Source organism: Lepisma saccharinum, chromosome 10, assembly GCF_977018435.1.
Source record: "Lepisma saccharinum chromosome 10, izLepSacc3.1, whole genome shotgun sequence".
Classification (NCBI taxonomy): domain Eukaryota; kingdom Metazoa; phylum Arthropoda; class Insecta; order Zygentoma; family Lepismatidae; genus Lepisma; species Lepisma saccharinum.
This window is the reverse complement of record NC_139238.1, coordinates 66720448-66743246: the sequence shown is the minus strand read 5'-3', so window position 1 is coordinate 66743246 and position 22799 is coordinate 66720448. Positions and strand designations below refer to the sequence as shown.

General features: G+C 32.2%; 1 protein-coding gene across 1 annotated transcript; it reads right to left on the bottom strand.

The window, feature by feature from the left end:
- Positions 1 to 21694: 21694 nt before the first annotated feature.
- LOC145994134 (uncharacterized) lies at positions 21695 to 22558 on the bottom strand. The gene has a single exon (XM_083130225.1). It carries the CDS (start codon positions 22556 to 22558, stop codon positions 21695 to 21697), a length of 864 nt encoding a protein of 287 aa, XP_082986351.1.
- Positions 22559 to 22799: the final 241 nt, after the last annotated feature.

Below are 22799 nucleotides of genomic sequence, written 5' to 3'. Positions count from 1 at the left end.
ACTTTATTGCAGCAGCAGGTGAAATTTTGTTTCATCGTATATAGAATATTTAATTGCAAAACTGCTAATATCAACCAATGTTAGATATTTGGTTGGCTGGAGCAAGTTAATATTTATGATTTAGGATATAATAAGTCAAAATTACTATATTGAAGTCCCCACGTGAAATTTTGATTCATCTTATATAGAATATGTGATTATAAAGCTGCTGATATTATCCTCTCTTAGATAATTGGTTGGTTGGAGCAAGTTATTTTTTATGTATTAGGAGAGGTTATGTGAGATTATTTTACTTTATTGAAGCCCCAGGATAAATTTTTATCCCATGTTAAACAGAGTATGAAATTGCAATTCACTACATATCCAAAAACCTTATATGTTTGATTGGCTGTAGTATATATATATTTTATTATTTATATTTTAGGATATAATAAGTTGAAGCTGCATTGATGAGGTCCCCAGTTGAAATGCTTACTCAATGTTATAGAGGATATGTAATTTCTAATCTTTAAAGATCAACCAGTATTACGTATTTAATTAGCTGGAGGAAGTTATTGTTTATATTTTAGAATATGATAAGTCAAAATTACTTTAATTTAGTCCCCAGGTAAAATTGTGATTTATCTTATATGTAATATGTTATTGCAAACCTGGTAATATCAACCAATCTTAGATATTTGGTTGGCTGGAGCAAGTTAATATTTATGTTATAGGATATGATAAGTCAAAATTACATTTTGAAGCCCCTGGAGAAATTCTTTTCCCATGGAAAAAGATTATGAAATTGCAATTCAGTACATATCCAAAAGCTTTATATGTTTGATTGGCTGTAGTATATATATATTGATATTTATATTTTAAAATATCTGAAGTTAAAACTGAATTACTGAAGTCGCCAGTTGAACTGCTTACACCATCTTAAATAGAATATGAATCTGCAAATCTGTTCGTATCAACGACTAATACATATTTGATTGGCTGGCGCAAGTTAATATTTATGTTTTAGGATAAAATAAGTCAAAATTACCTTATTGAAGTCCCCAGATGAAACTTTGACTCATCTTATATAGTATATGTAATTGCAAAACTGCTAATATCATCCACTCTTAGATATATGGCAGGCTGGAGCATGTTAATATTTATGTATTAGGACAGGATATGTCAAAATCATTTAAGTTTATTAAAACCTCAGGAGAAATTCTTATCCCATGTTAAACAGATTATGAAATTGTAAATCAGTACATATCCAAGATCTTTATATGTTTGATTGGCTGGAGTATATATATATCTTATGATTAATATTTTAGGATATTATAATTTGAAGCTGCATTGATGAGGTCCCCTGTTAAACTGCTTACTCAATGTTATAGAGAATATGAAATTTCAAATCTTTAAAGATCAAAAAGTCTTACGTATTTAATTGGCTGGAGGAAGTTAATTTTTATATCTTTTAAATATAATAAGTTAAAATTAGTATATTGTAGCCCCAGGTAAGATTGTGATTTATCTTACATCTAATATGTTATTGCAAACCTGGTAATATCAACCAATCTTTGATATTTGGTTGGCTGGAGCAAGTCAATATTTATGTTTTAGGATATGATAAGTCAAAATGACTTTATTGAAGTCCCCACGTGAAATTTTGACTCATCTTATATAGAATATGTAATTACAAAGCTGCTGATATTATCCACACTTAGATAATTGGTTGGTTGGAGCAAGTTATTTTTTATGTATTAGGAGAGGTTATGTGAAATTATTTTACTTTATTGAAGCCCCAGGATAAATTTTTATCCCATGTTAAACAGAGTATGAAATTGCAATTCACTACATATCCAAAAGCCTTATATATTTGATTGGCTGTAGTATATATATATCTTATTATTTATATTTTAGGATATAATAAGTTGAAGCTGCATTGATGAGGTCCCCATTTGAACTGCTTACTCAATGTTATAGAGAATATGTAATTTCTAATCTTTAAAGATCAACCAGTATTACGTATTTAATTGGCTGGAGGAAGTTAATTTTTATATTTTAGAATATAATAATTTAAAATTAGTTTATTATGGTCCCCAGGTGAAATTGAGATTTATCTTATATTTAATATGTTATTGCAAACCTGGTTATATCAACCAATCTTTGATATTTGGTTGGCTGGAGCATGTTAAAATTTATGATTTACGATATAATAAGTAAAAATTACTTTATTGAAGTCCCCACGTGAAATATTGACTCATCTTATATAGAATATGTGATTACAAAGCTGCTGATATTATCCAATCTTAGATAATTGGCTGGTTGGAGCAAGTTATTTTTTATGTATTAGGAGAGGTTATGTGAAATTATTTTACTTTATTGAAGCCCGAGGATAAATTTTTATCCCATGTTAAACAGAGTATGAAATTGCAATTCACTACATATCCAAAAGCCTTATATATTTGATTGGCTGTAGTATATATATATCTTATTATTTATATTTTAGGATATAATAAGTTGAAGCTGCATTGATGAGGTCCCCATTTGAACTGCTTACTCAATGTTATAGAGAATATGTAATTTCTAATCTTTAAAGATCAACCAGTATTACGTATTTAATTGGCTGGAGGAAGTTAATTTTTATATTTTAGAATATAATAAGTTAAAATTAGTTTATTATGGTCCACAGGTAAAATTGTGATTTATCTTATATTTAATATGTAATTGCAAACCTGGTTATATCAACCAATCTTTGATATTTGGTTGGCTGGAGCAAGTTAATATTTATATTTTAGGATATGATAATTCAAAATCACCTTATTGATGCAGCAGGTGAAATTTTGTTTCATCTTATATAGAATATTTGATTGCAAAACTGCTAATATCAACCAATGTTAGATATTTGTTTTGGCTGTAGCAAGTTAATATTTATGATTTAGGATATAATAAGTAAAAATTACTTTATTGAAGTCCCCACGTGAAATTTTGACTCATCTTATATAGAATATGTAATTACAAAGCTGCTGATATTATCCACTCTTAGATAATTGGTTGGTTGGAGCAAGTTATTTTTTATGTATTAGGAGAGGTTATGTGAAATTATTTTACTTTATTGAAGCCCCAGGAGAAATTTTTATCCCATGTTAAACAGAGTATGAAATTGCAATTCACTACATATCCAAAAGCCTTATATATTTGATTGGCTGTAGTATATATATATATATCTTATTATTTATATTTTAGGATATAATAAGTTGAAGCTGCATTGATGAGGTCCCCATTTGAACTGCTTACTCAATGTTATAGAGAATATGTAATTTCTAATCTTTAAAGATCAACCAGTATTACGTATTTAATTGGCTGGAGGAAGTTAAATTTTATATTTTAGAATATAATAATTTAAAATTAGTTTATTATGGTACCCAGGTGAAATTGTGATTTATCTTATATTTAATATGTTATTGCAAACCTGGTTATATCAACCAATCTTTGATATTTGGTTGGCTGGAGCAAGTTAATATTTATGTTTTAGGATATGATAATTCAAAATCACGTTATTGATGCAGCAGGTGAAATTTTGTTTCATCTTATATAGAATATTTAATTGCAAAACTGCTAATATCAACCAATGTTAGATATTTGTTTTGGCTGGAGCAAGTTAATATTTATGATTTAGGATATAATAAGTAAAAATTACTTTATTGAAGTCCCCACGTGAAATTTTGACTCATCTTATATAGAATATGTAATTGCAAAGCTGCTGATATTATCCACTCTTAGATAATTGGTTGGTTGGAGCAAGTTATTTTTTATATATTAGGACAGGTTATGTGAAATTATTTTACTTTATTGAAGCCCCAGGATAAATTTTTATCCCATGTTAAACAGAGTATGAAATAGCAATTCACTACATATCCAAAAGCCTTATATATTTGATTGGCTGTAGTATATATATATCTTATTATTTATATTTTAGGATATAATAAGTTGAAGCTGCATTGATGAGGTCCCCATTTGAACTGCTTACTCAATGTTATAGAGAATATGTAATTTCTAATTTTTAAATATCAACCAGTATTACGTATTTAATTGGCTGGAGGAAGTTAATTTTTATATTTTAGAATATAATAATTTAAAATTAGTTTATTATGGTCCCCAGGTGAAATTGTGATTTATCTTATATTTAATATGTTATTGCAAACCTGGTTATATCAACCAATCTTTGATATTTGGTTGGCTGGAGCAAGTTAATATTTATGTTTTAGGATATGATAATTCAAAATCACTTTATTGAAGCAGCAGGTGAAATTTTGTTTCATCTTATATAGAATATTTAATTGCAAAACTGCTAATATCAACCATTGTTAGATATTTGGTTGGCTGGAGCAAGTTAATATTTATGATTTAGGATATAATAAGTAAAAATTACTTTATTGAAGTCCCCACGTGAAATTTTGACTCATCTTATATAGAATATGTAATTACAAAGCTGCTGATATTATCCACTCTTAGATAATTGGTTGGTTGGAGCAATTTATTTTTTAAGTATTAGGACAGGTTATGTGAAATTATTTTACTTTATTGAAGCCCCAGGATAAATTTTTATCCCATGTTAAACAGAGTATGAAATAGCAATTCACTACATATCCAAAAGCCTTATATATTTGATTGGCTGTAGTATATATATATATCTTATTATTTATATTTTAGGATATAATAAGTTGAAGCTGCATTGATGATGTCCCTATTTGAACTGCTTACTCAATGTTATAGGGAATATGTAATTTCTAATCTTTAAAGATCAACCAGTATTACGTATTTAATTGGATGGAGGAAGATAATTTTTATATTTTAGAATATAATAATTTAAAATTAATTTATTATGGTCCCCAGGTGTAATTGTGATTTATCTTATATTTAATATGTTATTGCAAACCTGGTTATATCAACTAATCTTTGATATTTGGTTGGCTGGAGCAAGTTAATATTTATGTTTTAGGATATGATAATTCAAAATCAATTTATTGAAGCAGCAGGTGAAATTTTGTTTCATCTTATATAGAATATTTAATTGCAAAACTGCTAATATCAACCAATGTTAGATATTTATTTGGCTGGAGCAAGTTAATATTTATGATTTACGATATAATAAGTAAAAATTACTTTATTGAAGTCCCCACGTGAAATATAGAATATGTGATTACAAAGCTGCTGATATTATCCAATCTTAAATAATTTACTGGTTGGAGCAAGTTATTTTTTATGTATTAGGAGAGGTTATGTGAAATTATTTTACTTTATTGAAGCCCCAGGATAAATTTTTATCCCATGTTAAACAGAGTATGAAATTGCAATTCACTACATATCCAAAAGCCTTATATATTTGATTGGCTGTAGTATATATATATCTTATTATTTATATTTTAGGATATAATAAGTTGAAGCTGCATTGATGAGGTCCCCATTTGAACTGCTTACTCAATGTTATAGAGAATATGTAATTTCTAATCTTTAAAGATCAACCAGTATTACGTATTTAATTGGCTGGAGGAAGTTAATTTTTATATTTTAGAATATAATAAGTTAAAATTAGTTTATTATGGTCCACAGGTAAAATTGTGATTTATCTTATATTTAATATGTTATTGCAAACCTGGTTATATCAACCAATCTTTGATATTTGGTTGGCTGGAGCAAGTTAATATTTATATTTTAGGATATGATAATTCAAAATAACCTTATTGATGCAGCAGGTGAAATTTTGTTTCATCTTATATAGAATATTTGATTGCAAAACTGCTAATATCAACCAATGTTAGATATTTGTTTTGGCTGTAGCAAGTTAATATTTATGATTTAGGATATAATAAGTAAAAATTACTTTATTGAAGTCCCCACGTGAAATTTTGACTCATCTTATATAGAATATGTAATTACAAAGCTGCTGATATTATCCACTCTTAGATAATTGGTTGGTTGGAGCAAGTTATTTTTTATGTATTAGGAGAGGTTATGTGAAATTATTTTACTTTATTGAAGCCCGAGGATAAATTTTTATCCCATGTTAAACAGAGTATGAAATTGCAATTCACTACATATCCAAAAGCCTTATATATTTGATTGGCTGTAGTATATATATATCTTATTATTTATATTTTAGGATATAATAAGTTGAAGCTGCATTGATGAGGTCCCCATTTGAACTGCTTACTCAATGTTATAGAGAATATGTAATTTCTAATCTTTAAAGATGAACCAGTATTACGTATTTAATTGGCTTGAAGAAGTTAATTTTTATATTTTAGAATATAATAATTTAAAATTAGTTTATTATGGTCCCCAGGTGAAATTGAGATTTATCTTATATTTAATATGTTATTGCAAACCTGGTTATATCAACCAATCTTTGATATTTGGTTGGCTGGAGCAAGTTAATATTTATGTTTTAGGATATGATAATTCAAAATCACTTTATTGAAGCAGCAGGTGAAATTTTGTTTCATCTTATATAGAATATTTAATTGCAAAACTGCTAATATCAACCAATGTTAGATATTTGGTTGGCTGGAGCAAGTTAATATTTATGATTTAGGATATAATAAGTAAAAATTACTTTATTGAAGTCCCCACGTGAAATTTTGACTCATCTTATATAGAATATGTGATTACAAATCTGCTGATATTATCCACTCTTAGATAATTGGTTGGTTGGAGCAAGTTATTTTTTATGTATTAGGAGAGGTTATGTGAAATTATTTTACTTTATTGAAGCCCCAGGATAAATTTTTATCCCATGTTAAACAGAGTATGAAATAGCAATTCACTACATATCCAAAAGCCTTATATATTTGATTGGCTGTAGTATATATATCTTATTATTTATATTTTAGGATATAATAAGTTGAAGCTGCATTGATGAGGTCCCCATTTGAACTGCTTTCTCAATGTTATAGAGAATATGTAATTTCTAATCTTTAAAGATCAACCAGTATTACGTATTTAATTGGCTGGAGGAAGTTAATTTTTATATTTTAGAATATAATAATTTAAAATTAGTTTATTATGGTCCCCAGGTGCAATTGTGATTTATCTTATATTTAATATGTTATTGCAAACCTGGTTATATCAACCAATCTTTGATATTTGGTTGGCTGGAGCAAGTTAATATTTATGTTTTAGGATATGATAATTCAAAATCACTTAATTGCAGCAGCAGGTGAAATTTTGTTTCATCGTATATAGAATATTTAATTGCAAAACTGCTAATATCAACCAATGTTAGATATTTGGTTGGCTGGAGCAAGTTAATATTTATGATTTAGGATATAATAAGTCAAAATTACTATATTGAAGTCCCCACGTGAAATTTTGATTCATCTTATATAGAATATGTGATTACAAATCTGCTGATATTATCCACTCTTAGATAATTGGTTGGTTGGAGCAAGTTATTTTTTATGTATTAGGAGAGGTTATGTGAGATTATTTTACTTTATTGAAGCCCCAGGATAAATTTTTATCCCATGTTAAACAGAGTATGAAATTGCAATTCACTACATATCCAAAAACCTTATATGTTTGATTGGCTGTAGTATATATATATTTTATTATTTATATTTTAGGATATAATAAGTTGAAGCTGCATTGATGAGGTCCCCAGTTGAAATGCTTACTCAATGTTATAGAGGATATGTAATTTCTAATCTTTAAAGATCAACCAGTATTACGTATTTAATTAGCTGGAGGAAGTTATTGTTTATATTTTAGAATATGATAAGTCAAAATTACTTTATTTTAGTCCCCAGGTAAAATTGTGATTTATCTTATATGTAATATGTTATTGCAAACCTGGTAATATCAACCAATCTTAGATATTTGGTTGGCTGGAGCAAGTTAATATTTATGTTATAGGATATGATAAGTCAAAATTACATTTTGAAGCCCCTGGAGAAATTCTTTTCCCATGGAAAAAGATTATGAAATTGCAATTCAGTACATATCCAAAAGCTTTATATGTTTGATTGGCTGTAGTATATATATATTGATATTTATATTTTAAAATATCTGAAGTTAAAACTGAATTACTGAAGTCGCCAGTTGAACTGCTTACACCATCTTAAATAGAATATGAATCTGCAAATCTGTTCGTATCAACGACTAATACATATTTGATTGGCTGGCGCAAGTTAATATTTATGTTTTAGGATAAAATAAGTCATAATTACCTTATTGAAGTCCCCAGATGAAACTTTGACTCATCTTATATAGTATATGTAATTGCAAAACTGCTAATATCATCCACTCTTAGATATATGGCAGGCTGGAGCATGTTAATATTTATGTATTAGGACAGGATATGTCAAAATCATTTAAGTTTATTAAAACCTCAGGAGAAATTCTTATCCCATGTTAAACAGATTATGAAATTGTAAATCAGTACATATCCAAGATCTTTATATGTTTGATTGGCTGGAGTATATATATATCTTATGATTAATATTTTAGGATATTATAATTTGAAGCTGCATTGATGAGGTCCCCTGTTAAACTGCTTACTCAATGTTATAGAGAATATGAAATTTCAAATCTTTAAAGATCAAAAAGTCTTACGTATTTAATTGGCTGGAGGAAGTTAATTTTTATATCTTTTAAATATAATAAGTTAAAATTAGTATATTGTAGCCCCAGGTAAGATTGTGATTTATCTTACATCTAATATGTTATTGCAAACCTGGTAATATCAACCAATCTTTGATATTTGGTTGGCTGGAGCAAGTCAATATTTATGTTTTAGGATATGATAAGTCAAAATGACTTTATTGAAGACCCAGGAGAAATGCTTATTCCATCTTCAATGGAATATAAAATTATAAATGTAAAATATATAACGGAATTAGATATTTGATTAAATGAAGCAAGTAAATACAATGGTTTAGGATATATAAAGTTAAAGCTGCTTTTTGATTTCCACCGGTTAAGTGTTACTCGATAATATATAGAATATGTAATTGTAAAACAGCTGGTATCAACAAATGTTAGATATTTAGTTGGCTGGAGCTAGTTAATATTCGTGTTTTAGGATTTATAAGGCAAAATTACTTTATTGAAGTCCCAGGAGAAGTTTTGTTTGATCTTAAATTGAATATGTAATTACAAAACTGCTGATACTATCCACTCTTAGATAATTGGTTGGCTGGAGCAAGTTAATATTTATGTTTTAGGATATAATAAGTCAAAATTACTTTATTGAAGTCCCCACGTGAAACTTTGACTATTCTTATATAGTATATGTAATTGCAAAACTGCTAATATCATCCACTCTTAGATATATGGTTGGCTGGAGCACGTTAATTTTATGTATTAGGACAGGATATGTCAAATTAATTTACTTTATTGAAGCCCACGGAGAAATTCTTACTCCATCTTCAATGGAATATAAAATTATAAATATAAAATATATAACGGAATTAGATATTTGATTAAATGAAGCAAGTAAATACAATGGTTTAGGATATATAAAGCTAAAATTGCTTTTTTATTTCCCCATGTTAAGTGCTTACTCCATCTTATACAGAATATGTAATTGTAAAACAGTTGATATCAGCAAATGTTAGATATTTAGTTGGCTGGAGCAAGTTAATATTTATGTTTTAGGATTTATATGGCACAATTACTTTATTGAAGTCCCAGGAGAAATTTTGTTTCATCTTATATAGATTATGTATTTGCAAAAGTGCTAATATCAACCAATATTAGATATTTGGTCGGCTGGAGCAAGTTAATATTTATGTTTTAGGATATGATAAGTCAAAATTACTTTTTTAAAGCCCCAGGAGAAATTCCTATCCCATGTTAAACAGATTATGAAATTGCAATTCAGTACATAACCAAACGCCTTATATGTTTGATTGGCTGGAATATATATCAATATATATATATTAATATTTATATTTTAGGATATAATAAGATAAAAGTGCATTACTGAAGTCACCAGTTGAACTGCTTACTTGATCTTAAGTAGAATATGAACTTGCATATCTGTTCGTATCAACAACTATTACATATTTGATTTTCTGGTGCAAGTTAATATCAATATTTTATTATATAATCAGTCAAAATTACTTTACTGAAGTCCTCAGGTGAAATTTGAACTCATCTTATATAGAATATGTAATTACAAAACTGCTGATATTATCCACTGTTAGATAATTGGTTGGAGCAAGTTATTTTTTATGTATTAGGACAGGTTATGTGAAATTATTTTACTTTATTGAAGCCCCAGGATAAATTTTTATCCCATGTTAAACAGAGTTTGAAATTGCAATTCACTAGATATCCAAAAGCCTTATATGATTGATTGGCTCGTAGTATATATATATATATCTTATTATTTATATTTTAGGATATAATAAGTTGAAGCTGCATTGATGAGGTCCCCAGTTGAACTTCTTCTCAATGTTATAGAGAATAATAAATTTCAAATCTTTAAAGATCAACCAGTATTACGTATTTAGTTAGCTGGAGGAAGTTAATTTTTAAATTTTAGAATATAATAAGTCAAAATTACTTTATTGTAGCCCCCAGGTGAAATTGTGATTTACCTTATCTGTAATATGTTATTGCAAAACTGGTAATATCAACCAATGTTAGTCATTTGGTTGGTTGGAGCAAGTCAATATTTATGTTTTAGGATATGATAAGTCAAAATGACTTTTTTGAAGACCCAGGAGAATTGCTTATTCCATCTTCAATGGAATATAAAATTATAAATATAAAATATATAACGGAATTAGATATTTGATTAAATGTAAATATAGTAAATATAGTAAATATAATGATTTAGGATATATAAAGTTAAAACTGCTTTTGGATTTCCACCGGTTAAATGTTACTCCATAATATACAGAATATGTAATTGCAAAACTGCTAATATCAACCAATATTAGATATTTGGATGGCTGGAGCAAGTTAATATTTATGTTTTAGGATATGATATGTCAAAATTACTTTATTGAAGTCAGAGGAGAATTTCCAATCCCATGTTAAACCGATTATGAATTATAAATTCAGTACATAACCAAAAGCCTTATATGTCTGATTGTCTGGATTATATATACAAGATATATATATTAATATTTATATTTTAGGATATAATAAGATAAAACTGCATTACTGAAGTCACCAGTTGACGTGCTTACTTCATCTTAAGTAGAATATGAACCTGCATATCAGTTCGTATCAACAAATATTACATATTTGATTGACTGGCGCAAGTTAATATCAATATTTTATTATATAATCAGTCAAAATTACTGAATTGAAGTTCCCAGGTGAAATTTGAACTCATCTTATATAGAATATGTAATATCAAAACTGCTAATATTATCCACTCTTAGATATATTTGGTTGGCTGGAGCAATTTTTTTTTACGTTTTAGGATATAATAAGTCAAAATTACTTTATTGAAGTCCCCACGTGAAACTTTGACTAATCTTATATAGAATATGTAATTGCAAAACTGTTGATATTATCCACTCTTAAATAAATGGTTGGCTGGAGCAAGTTAATATTTATGTTTTAGGACAAAATAAGTCAAAATTACTTTATTGAAGTCCCCAGGTGAAATTTGACTCCTATTATATAGTATATGTAATTGCAAAACTGCTAATATCATCCACTCTTCGATAATTGGTTGGCTGGAGCACGTTAATATTTATGTATTAGGACAAGATACGTCAAAATTATTTACATTATTGAAGCCCCAGGAGAAATTCTTATCCCATGTTAAACAGATTATGAAATTGTAATTCAGTACATATCCAAAAGCCTTATATGTTTGATTGGCTCGACTCTACATATATCTTATGATTTATATTTTTGGATATAATAAGTTGAAGCTGCATTGATGAGGTCCCCAGTTGAACTGCTTACTCAATGTTATAGAGAATATGAAATTTCAAATCTTTAAAGATCAACCAGTATTACTTATTTAATTTGCTGGAGGAAGTTAATTTTTATATTTTAAAGAATATAATAAGTTAAAATTAGTTTATTATGGTCCCCAGGTGAAATTGTGATTTATCTTATATATAATATGTTATTACAAACCTGGTAATATGAACCAATCTTTGATATTTGGTTGGCTGGAGCAAGTTAATATTTATGTTTTAGGATATGATAATTCAAAATCACTTTATTGAAGCAGCAGGTGAAATTATGTTTCATCTTATACAGGGTGGTGCAAAATTCCGTTTATAACGCTTGGGAGGTGAATCGCCAAGTAGAAACAAGGAAAAAATGCCATGTGGAAAAATGTCGAAATCGGCACCGTTTGCGAGTGACAGGCGTGCGAAAATCGCCTCACACCATGTGTAAAGTACAATAACTCAAGAAGGAAGAAAGATGGTAATGTCGGATTAAAATAATACAAAGAAAGTCATGCCTGACGAATACAATGGTGCAGCAATTGAGGCCCAGTGTAAATTGCGCGAGGGGACTCTCAAAGAAAGTGGGGAATCCCCTGATGGAAAATATAGAAAATTTACTACTATTTTCTACATAACGTTAATGTTGAGATCGGAATGTAGGCAGTAAAAATGACGACGTATGTTCACATGTTCCACTACTGCTGGGACACCGTCCCACACTCGGGAAATAGGAAATTGACCCGATAATGACGCTATGCCGTCAGATTACGCTGAGATTGATTTCAGCTAATTGATACAGAAAGCCCCACTAGAGACGCTGGAACTGTAGGTCACCTGTTACGTATTAGCGTTGGTGGATACTACGTACAGAGTGTAGTCGACCGTTGTTCTTCATGTCTGTTCTGCGTGTCGCAGCGTGGAGTTTAGTCTGGTTGAATTGCGCCAAGGAATATTGTACGTAGAGTACGTATTCCCGTGTTCTTTCTCGGTTTGCAACAACTGCGTGGACCTGTGTGACATTACGTGGGTGCTAATAACGGTAGTTGTGATCCGTCACTCGAAGGGAAAGTGCCCCTGTTGCTGGGCAGTTCTCGAACAGGACAATGGCGGAGTACTCTACCCACGAGCTTGCTGATATGCATCTCGTTTGTGGAGAGGCAAACCGAAACAGCCGTGAAGCACGGCGTTCGTATCACGAACGTTTTCCCAATAGCCAGTTACCAGCACATGCACTCTTTCAAAGACTTGATGCTCGACTGCGTGAAACTGGATCTCTACTACCCCGTAGGTGGGATTGTGGAAGACCCCGCACTGTGCGCACTGTGCAATTTGAAGAGGACGTGTTGCGGGCGCGATACGAGACCGTCCTGGCACCAGCACACGTGTCATTGCTCGTACGCCACAAACTCACCATAGCAATGTGTTCCGCGTTCTTCAGGAGGAGGGATTGCACACATACAAATTGCATAAGGTGCACCACATACTGCCCACGGACTTTCCCCTACGCATGGATTTCTGCCAATGGTACGTGCAAGAAACTCTTGCCATTCCAGATTTCCCAACAATAGTTTTGTGGACCGATGAGGCAATGTTCACCAGGGACGGCATGTTCAATAGCCACAACAGCCACGTCTGGGATATGGACAATCCGCATGCAATCATTGTGCGCCATCATCAACATAGGTTCGCAGTGAATGTGTGGCGTGCCGTAGTAGGTGACCACTTGATAGGCCCGTACATTTTGCACTCTACTTTGTGTGGTGGGAATGATCGGGTATTTCTACATGACGTATTACCCGAACTTTTGGAAAACGTGCCACTGGCAGGTAGACAACGTATCTGGTTTCAACACGACGGCGCCCCCGCACATTTCGACCGGGGAGCCAGGGCCTTACTCGGCGATCGTTGACTTGGCAGGGGTGGACCTTTACCGTGGCCACCTCGTTCCTCCGACCTCACACCACTGGATTTCTTTGTATGGGGAGAAATGAAAAGGCTCGTGTATGAAACCCCTGTGGAAAGTGCTCAGGACCTCGTTGCTCGTGTTAGTGCCGCTGCTGGGACAATTGGTGACATGCCAGAGGTATTTGACCGTACCAGACAATCAGTGCTTCGCCGATGCCATCTTTGTCTTGAAGTCAATAGCGGACATTTTCAACAACGTCTCTGAGTATACCGGTGATTGTGAGTCCCTATCAGCACCTCAAAGTGCTGGAGATCGCTGTACTTCATACCATCGATCTGCATGTGCGGAGGTTGTTCGCTTCTCAATGGAATCCCTTCAAGATGAGCTGTGCCTGGAAATGTTACATGCCATTGTGTGCGTTTTCTCGCCATTCTCCGTCTTCATTCCTTCGAGAATTACCCACTTTCTTTGGGGAGCTCTCTTGTAGTATGTACAGCCTGACGTCATGTAGCCATTGTTTAACTTTTGTTTTTCGTACTGCAAAGTAGTGTGTCAACATTAAGGGATTGAAAACATTTTTTTATGATTTTCCGGTATTTTTTTCCATTTGCGACGGTGTCCCAGCAGTAGTGGGACATGTGGACATACGTCGTCATTTTTTACTGCCTACATTCCGATCTCAACATTATGTTGAAAATAGTAGTAAATTTCCTATATTTTCCATCAGGGGATTCCCCACTTTCTTTGAGAATCCCCTCGCGCAATTTACACTGGGCCTCAATTGCTGCACCATTGTATTCGTCAGACACGACTTTCTTTGTATTATTTTAATCCGACATTGATACCTTTCTTCCTTCTTGAGTTATTGTACTTTACACATGGTGTGAGGCGATTTTCGCACGCCTGTCACTCGCAAACGGTGCCGATTTCGACATTTTTCCACATGGCATCTTTTCCTTGTTTCTACTTGGCGATTCACCTCCCAAGCGTTGTAAACGGAATTTTGAACCACCCTGTATAGAATATTTAATTGCAAAATTGCAAATATCAACGAATGTTAGATATTTGGTTGGCTGGAGTAAGTTAATACTTATGTTTTAGGACAAAATAAGTCAAAATTACCTTATTGAAGTCCCCAGGTGAAATTTGCCTCATATTATATAGTATATGTAATTGCAAAACTGCTAATATCATCCACTCATAGATATATGGTTGGCTGGAGCACGTTAATATTTATGTATTAGGACAGGATATGTCAAATTATTTTACTTTACTGAAGTCCCAGGAGAAATTCTTATCCCATGTTAAACAGATTATGAAATTGCAATTCAGTACATAACCAAACGCCTTATATGTTTGATTGGCTGGAATATATATACAAGATATATATATATTAATATTTATATTTTAGGATATAATAAGATAAAACTGCATTACTGAAGTCACCAGTTGAACTGCTTGCTTGATCTTAAGTACAATATGAACTTGCATATCTGTTCGTATTAGCAACTATTACATATTTGATTTGCAGCGCAAGTTAATATCAATATTTTATTATAAAATCAGTCAAAATTACTTTATTGGAGTCCACAGGTGAAATTTGAACTCATCTTTTATAGAATATGTAATATCAAAACTGCTAATATCATCCACTCTTAGATATTTGGTTGGCTGGAGCACGTTAATATTTATGTATTAGGACAGGATATGTCAAAATTATTTTACTTTATTGAAGCCCCAAAAGAAATTCTTATCGCATGTTAAACAGATTATGAAATTGCAATTCAGTACATATCCAAAAACCTTATATGATTGATTGGCTGAAATATATATATATATATATATATATATATATATATATATATATATATTAATATTTATATTTTAAGATATAATAAGCTAAAACTGCATTAATGGAAGTCTCCAGTTTAACTGCTTGCTCAATGTTAAAGAGAATATGATATTTCAAATCTGTAAAGATCAATAAGTATTACATATTTATTTGGCTCGAGGAAGTTAGTTCTTATACTTTAGAATATAATCAGTCAAAATTAGTTTATTGAAGTCCACAGATGAAATTGTGACTTATCTTATATTGAATATGTAATTGAAACCTGGTAATAACAAAAACTCTTAGATATTTGGTTGGCTGGAGCAAATTAATATTTATGTTGTATGATATGATAAGTCAAAATTACTTTTTGAAGCCCCAGAAGAAATTCTTATCCCATGGTAAACAGATTATGAAATTGCAATTCAGTACATATCCAAAAGCTTTATATGTTTGATTGGCTGCAGTATATATATATTAATATTTATATTTTAAAATATAATAAGTTAAAACTGCATTTCTGAAGTCACCAGTTGAACTGTTTACGCCATCTCAAATAGAATATGATTCTGCAAATCCGTTCGTATCAACCACTATTACATACTTGATCGGCTCGTGCAAGTAATTATTAATATTTTAGGATATAATAAGTCAAAATTAATTTATAGAATTCCCCAGGAGAAATGTTTACTCCAACTTACACAGATTATGAATTTACTACAATTATGTAAAATTAAATACATTTTGATTTTAAAAGTGTTAGAGTATATAACAATATTTATGTTTTAGGATATATTATGTTAAGACTGCATTACGGACCTCCCCATTAGAACTGCTTGCACTTCTTAAATATAATATGAATCTGCAAATCTGTTCGTATTAACGACTATTACATATTAGATTGGCTGGCGCAAGTTAATATTTATGTTTTAACATAAAATAAGCCAAATTACTTTATTGAAGCCCCCAGGATTAATTTGAACTCATCTTATATAGAATATGTAATATCAAAACTGCTAACATTATCTACTCTTAGATATATTTGGTTTTCTAGAGCAAGTTAATTTTTACGTTTTAGGATATAATAAGTCAAAATTACTTTATTGAAGTCCCCACGAGAAACTTTGACTCATCTTATATAGAATATGTAATTGCAAAACTGCTGATATTATCTACTCTTAAATAAATGGTTGGCTGGAGTAAGTCAATATTTATGTTTTAGGATATAATAAGTTAAATTTACTTTATTGAAGTCCCCAGATGAAAATTTGACTCATCTTATTTAGTATATGTAATTGCAAAACTGCTAATATCATCCACTCTTAGATATATGGTTGGCTGGAGCACGTTAATATTTATGTATTAGGATAGGATATGTCAAAATTATTTTACTTTATTGAAGCCCCAGGAGAATTTCTTATCCCATGTTAAACAGATTGTGAAATTGTAATTCAATACATATCCAGAAGCCTTATATGTTTGATTGGCTGGACACTATATATATATATATCTTATGATTTACCTTTTAGGATATAATATGTTGAAGCTGCATTGATGAGGTCCCCAGTTGAACTGCTTACTCAATGTTATAGAGAATATGAAATTTCAAATCTTTAAAGATCAACCAGTATTACGTATTTAATTGGCTGGAGGAAGTTATTTTTTATATTTTAGAGTATAATAAGTAATGTTAGTTTATTATGGTCCCCAGGTGAAATTGTGATTTATCTTATATATAATATGTTGTTGCAAATTTGGTAATATCAAACAATATTTGATATTTGGTTGGCTGGAGCAAGTTAATATTTATGTTTTAGGATATGATAATTCAAAATCACTTTATTGAAGCAGCAGGTGAAATTTGGTTTCATCTTATATAGAATATTTAATTGCAAAACTGCTAATATCAACCAATGTTAGATATTTGGTTGGCTGGAGCAAGTTAATATTTATGATTTAGGATATAATAAGTAAAAATTACTTTATTGAAGTCCCCACGTGAAATTTTGACTCATCTTATATAGAATATGTAATTACAAAGCTGCTGATATTATCCACTCTTAGATAATTGGTTGGAGCAAGTTATTTTTTATGTATTAGGAGAGGTTATGTGAAATTATTTTACTTTATTGAAGCCCCAGGATAAATTTTTATCCAATGTTAAACAGAGTATGAAATTGCAATTCACTACATATCCAAAAGCCTTATATATTCGATTGGCTGTAGTATATATATCTTATTATTTATATTTTAGGTTATAATATGTTGAAGCTGCATTGTTGAGGTCCCCATTTGAACTGCTTACTCAATGTTATAGAGAATATGTAATTTCTAATCTTTAAAGATCAACCAGTATTACGTATTTAGTTAGCTGGTGGAAGTTAATTTTTATATTTTAGAATATAATAAGTCAAAATTACTTTATTGTAGCTCCCAGGTGAAATTGTTATTCATCTTATATGTAATATGTTATTGCAAACCTGGTAATATCAACCAATCTTAGATAATTGTTTGGCTGGAGCAAGTTAATATTTATGTTTTAGGATATAATAAGTCAAAATTACTTTATTGAAGTCCCCACGTGAAACTTTGACTATTCTTATATAGAATATGTAATTGTAAAACTGCTAATATCATTAACTCATAGATATATGGTTGGCAGGAGCACGTTAATATTTATGTATTATGACAGGATATGTCAAAATTATTTTACTTTATTGAAGCCCCAGGAGAAATTCTTATCCCATGTTAAACAGATTACGAAATTGAAATTCAGTACATAACCAAAAGCGTTATATGTTTGATTGTCTGGAATATATATACAAGATATATATATATATATATATATTAATATTTATATTTTAGGATATAAAAGATAAAACTGCATTACAGAAGTCAGCAGTTGAACTGCTTACTTGAACTTAAGTAGAATATGAACTTGCATATCTGTTCGTATCAACGACTAATATATATTTGATTGGCTGGCGCAAGTTAATATTTATGTTTTAGGATAAAATAAGTCAAAATTACCTTATTGAAGTCCCCAGATGAAACTTTAACTCATCTTATATTGTATATGTAATTGCAAAACTGCTAATATCATCCACTCTTAGATATATGGTAGGCTGGAGCATGTTAATATTTATATATTAGGACAGGATATGTCAAAATCAGTTAAGTTTATTAAAACCTCAGGAGAAATTCTTATCCCATGTTAAACAGATTATGACATTGTAAATCAGTACATATCCAAGATCTTTATATGTTTGATTGGCTGGAGTATATATATATCTTATAATTAATATTTTAGGATATTATAAGTTGAAGGTGCATTGATGAGGTCCCCTGTTAAACTGCTTACTCAATGTTATAGAGAATATGAAATTTCAAATCTTTAAAGATCAACCAGTATTACGTATTTAATTGGCTGGAGGAAGTTAATTTTTATATTTTTAAATATAATAAGTTAAAATTAGTATATTGTAGCCCAGGGTAAAATTGTGAATTGTCTTACATCTAATATGTTATTGCAAACCTGGTAATATCAAACAATCTTTGATATTTGGTTGGCTGGAGCAAGTCAATATTTATGTTTTAGGATATGATAAGTCAAAATGACTTTATTGAAGACCCAGGAGAAATGCTTATTCCATCTTCAATGGAATATAAAATTATAAATATAAAATATGTAGCGGAATTAGATATTTGATTAAATGAAGCAAGTAAATACAATGGTTTAGGATATATACAGCTAAAATTGCTTTTTTATTTCCCCATGTTAAGTGCTTACTCCATCTTATACAGAATATGTAATTGTAAAACAGTTGATATCAGCAAATGTTAGATATTTAGTCGGCTGGAGCAAGTTAATTCATATGTTTTAGGATTTATATGGCAACATTACTTTATTGAAGTCCCAGGAGAAATTTTGTTTCATCTTATATAGAATATGTATTTGCAAAAGTGCTAATATCATCCAATATCAGATATTTGGTCGGCTGGAGCAAGTTAATATTTATGTTTTAGGATATGATAAGTCGAAATTACTTTATTGAAGCCAGAGGAGAAGTTCCTATCCCATATTAAACCGATTATAAATTATCAATTCAGTACATAACCAGAAGCCTTATATGTCTGATTGCCTGGAGTATATATACAAGATATATATATTAATATTTATATTTTAGGATATAATAAGATAAAACTGCATTACTGAAGTCACCAGTTGAAGTGCTTACTTCATCTTAAGTAGAATATGAACCTGCATATCTGTTTGTATCAACAACTATTACATATTTGATTGGCTGGCGCAAGTTAATATCAATATTTCATTATATAATCAGTCAAAATTAATTTATTGAAGTCCCCAGGTGAAATTTGAACTCATCTTATATAGAATATGTAATATCAAAACTGCTAAAATTACCTACTCTTAGATATATTTGGTTGGCTGGAGCAAGTTAATTTTTACGTTTTAGGATGTAATAAGTCAAAATTACTTTATTGAAGTCCCCACGTGAAACTTTGACTCATCTTATATAGAATATGTAATTGCAAAACTGCTTATATTATCCACTCTTAAATAAATGGTTGGCTGGAGCAAGTTAATATTTATGTTTTAGGATATAATAAGTCAAAATTACTTTATTGAAGTCCCCAGGTGAAACTTTGACTCATCTTATATAGTATATGTAATTTTAAAACTGCTAATATCATCCACTCTTAGATATATGGTTGGCTGGAGCACGTTAATATTTATGTATTAGGACAAGATATGTCAAAATTATTTTACTCTATTGAAGCCCCAGGAGAAATTCTTATCCCATGTTAAACAGATTATGAAATTGCAAATCAGTACAGTATGCAGGGTGATTTCGAACTCCCATTACAAACTTAGGGGGTGAATCTAGAAGGAAAAACAAGCCGAAAGTGCCATGTGGCAAAATTACGAAAACGGCACCGTGTGGCTGCCAGAGCCGTGAGAAAATCGGTTCACACCTCTTTCAAACAGCAATAACGTTTGAACCACGAAAGATACGAAGATCGGCTCTGGCGGAAGTGGAGGAAGTCGTATCCAAACAATATCAGGGCGTTGAAATTGCGGCGCTTTTCGTAATGCGCAAGGGGAATCCCCAAAGGAAATGGGGAATCCCCACTGCATGTGAGCGGAAACTCGCGCAAAATGGAGAAAGACGACGAGGGAACATGCTGTCACAGGACGGTCGAAAAGTGACACATGGAGGGAGTCCCCAGAGGAGCGCATGAATTGCGACAAATGGAACATGCTTGGACAGTGACTGTCGCGCATCCCAGATGGTACGCAAAACGGAGTGATGGATGTACACGTGCATGCTACGTGGAACGCAACGTGCAATTACAATTGCGATATGAACCACTACGTGCCCCCTCCCACCGGGAATTCGTTGAACCCGGGACCTCGGGAGTACAAGGTCAGCCTGAAGTCGGCTCTCTGAGGAGCAGCACCAAATATTCACGTGCCCCACGAATGCAGGGACACCTCCCTAAAAGGCACAGCCACAAAAAAAAAAAGAAGGAAAGAAATTGGCACGTACGTATGAAGGGTTTCACATTGGAATGTACAGTATCACTTTGGCGGAAGGAAAACAGAGAGTAGCACAAACAGATAAAAATCAGTAACACAGATATTGACCCTTTGTCCTGAAAAATAGGCAACTTGTGCTAAATCTTGAATCATTGCTGCTTGATGTTTCTGTTCATTACCGATGGTATGAAGGAACGACGATGAACTCGGAATGCAGCACGTAAGCACTGCGAAGGACAGTATGAAAACATCCTTTGGCGTGTGCAGAACGTAAACTCACAACAGGGGCTCAATATGACGACCACCAATATCGATGCACACATTGTACCTTCGAAGAATGTTCTCATACAGACGATTGAAGACCAGTGGATTCTCTCGAATGAAGTCCGCTGCTGCCACAATCCTAGCAACCAGGTCATGCTCAGACTCGATGGGGGTTTCATAAATGAGACTCTTCATGCGCCCCCATAGAAAAAAGTCCAGGGGCGTTAAGTCGAGAGATCGTGGGGGTACGGCACGGGCCCGGCACGCCCTATCCATTGCCTGTCATATCTGTGGGTCAGATGGTCCCGTACGTCCCGTGCAAAGTTGGGTGGCGCCCCATCATGCTGGAACCACATGTTTTGCCTAATGGCCAATGGCACATTTTCCAACATCTCTGGCAATGTCTCTTGGAGAAAAATCAGATAAGTACGACCTGTGAGATTGGTGGGAAGTACGTATGGGCCAATTAAACGACCGGCCAGTATTCCTGCCCAGACGTTGATGCCCATTCGCTGCTGGAACCCACGAGCTTTCGTTGCGAATGGGTTCTCTTCATCCCACACATGGCTGTTGCGGGAATTAAAAACACCCTCTCTGGTGAATTTCGCCTCATCCGTGAAGAGCACCAACTGTGGAAACTGAGGCGTATTCACGCAACGACGCACAAACCATGTGCAGAAGCGAACACGTGGTTCAAAATCTGTGGGACTCATGGCGTGCACCTTCTGGGGGTGATATGGGTGCAGTTGTTGATCATGAAGGACATTCCACACTACAGACTGAGATACACCAACATCCCGCGCTACGATTCGGGTACTCGTACCAGGGTCTTCGTGCACAGCATGAAGAATTGCCTCCTCCACCGCAGGCGTGCGCCTCGTCCTTGGGGCACCTGTGTCCACTCTACTCACAACAAATGTTCCAGATTCACGAAGACGACGGTTCACTTTTTCGAATATGGTGTGTGATGGCGTCACACGTTCCGGGAAACGTTCCTGGTACATCGCACGGGCAGCCCTTCCATTGCATCTCGCTTCCCCGTAAATGAGCATCATGTCTGCATACTCCTCGAAACTGTATTGCACCATCGTGGGAGTTTTCACGTCCACACACACACCCACAACGTCGTAATGTTCCCAGAAGATACGTCGTGTGTACGTACTCAACCAATGTGTCACGTCCAGCGCTCTCTCCATACAGTCTTGCAATACCCAGAGGGCCCAAGGGTCAACTTCGACCAGGGATAGCGAGTGACTCCTAGTATGACGTCAGCGCACACCTTCATGCATCACAGAGGCTACGAACGGGAAGGAACGTCAGTAAGTACGG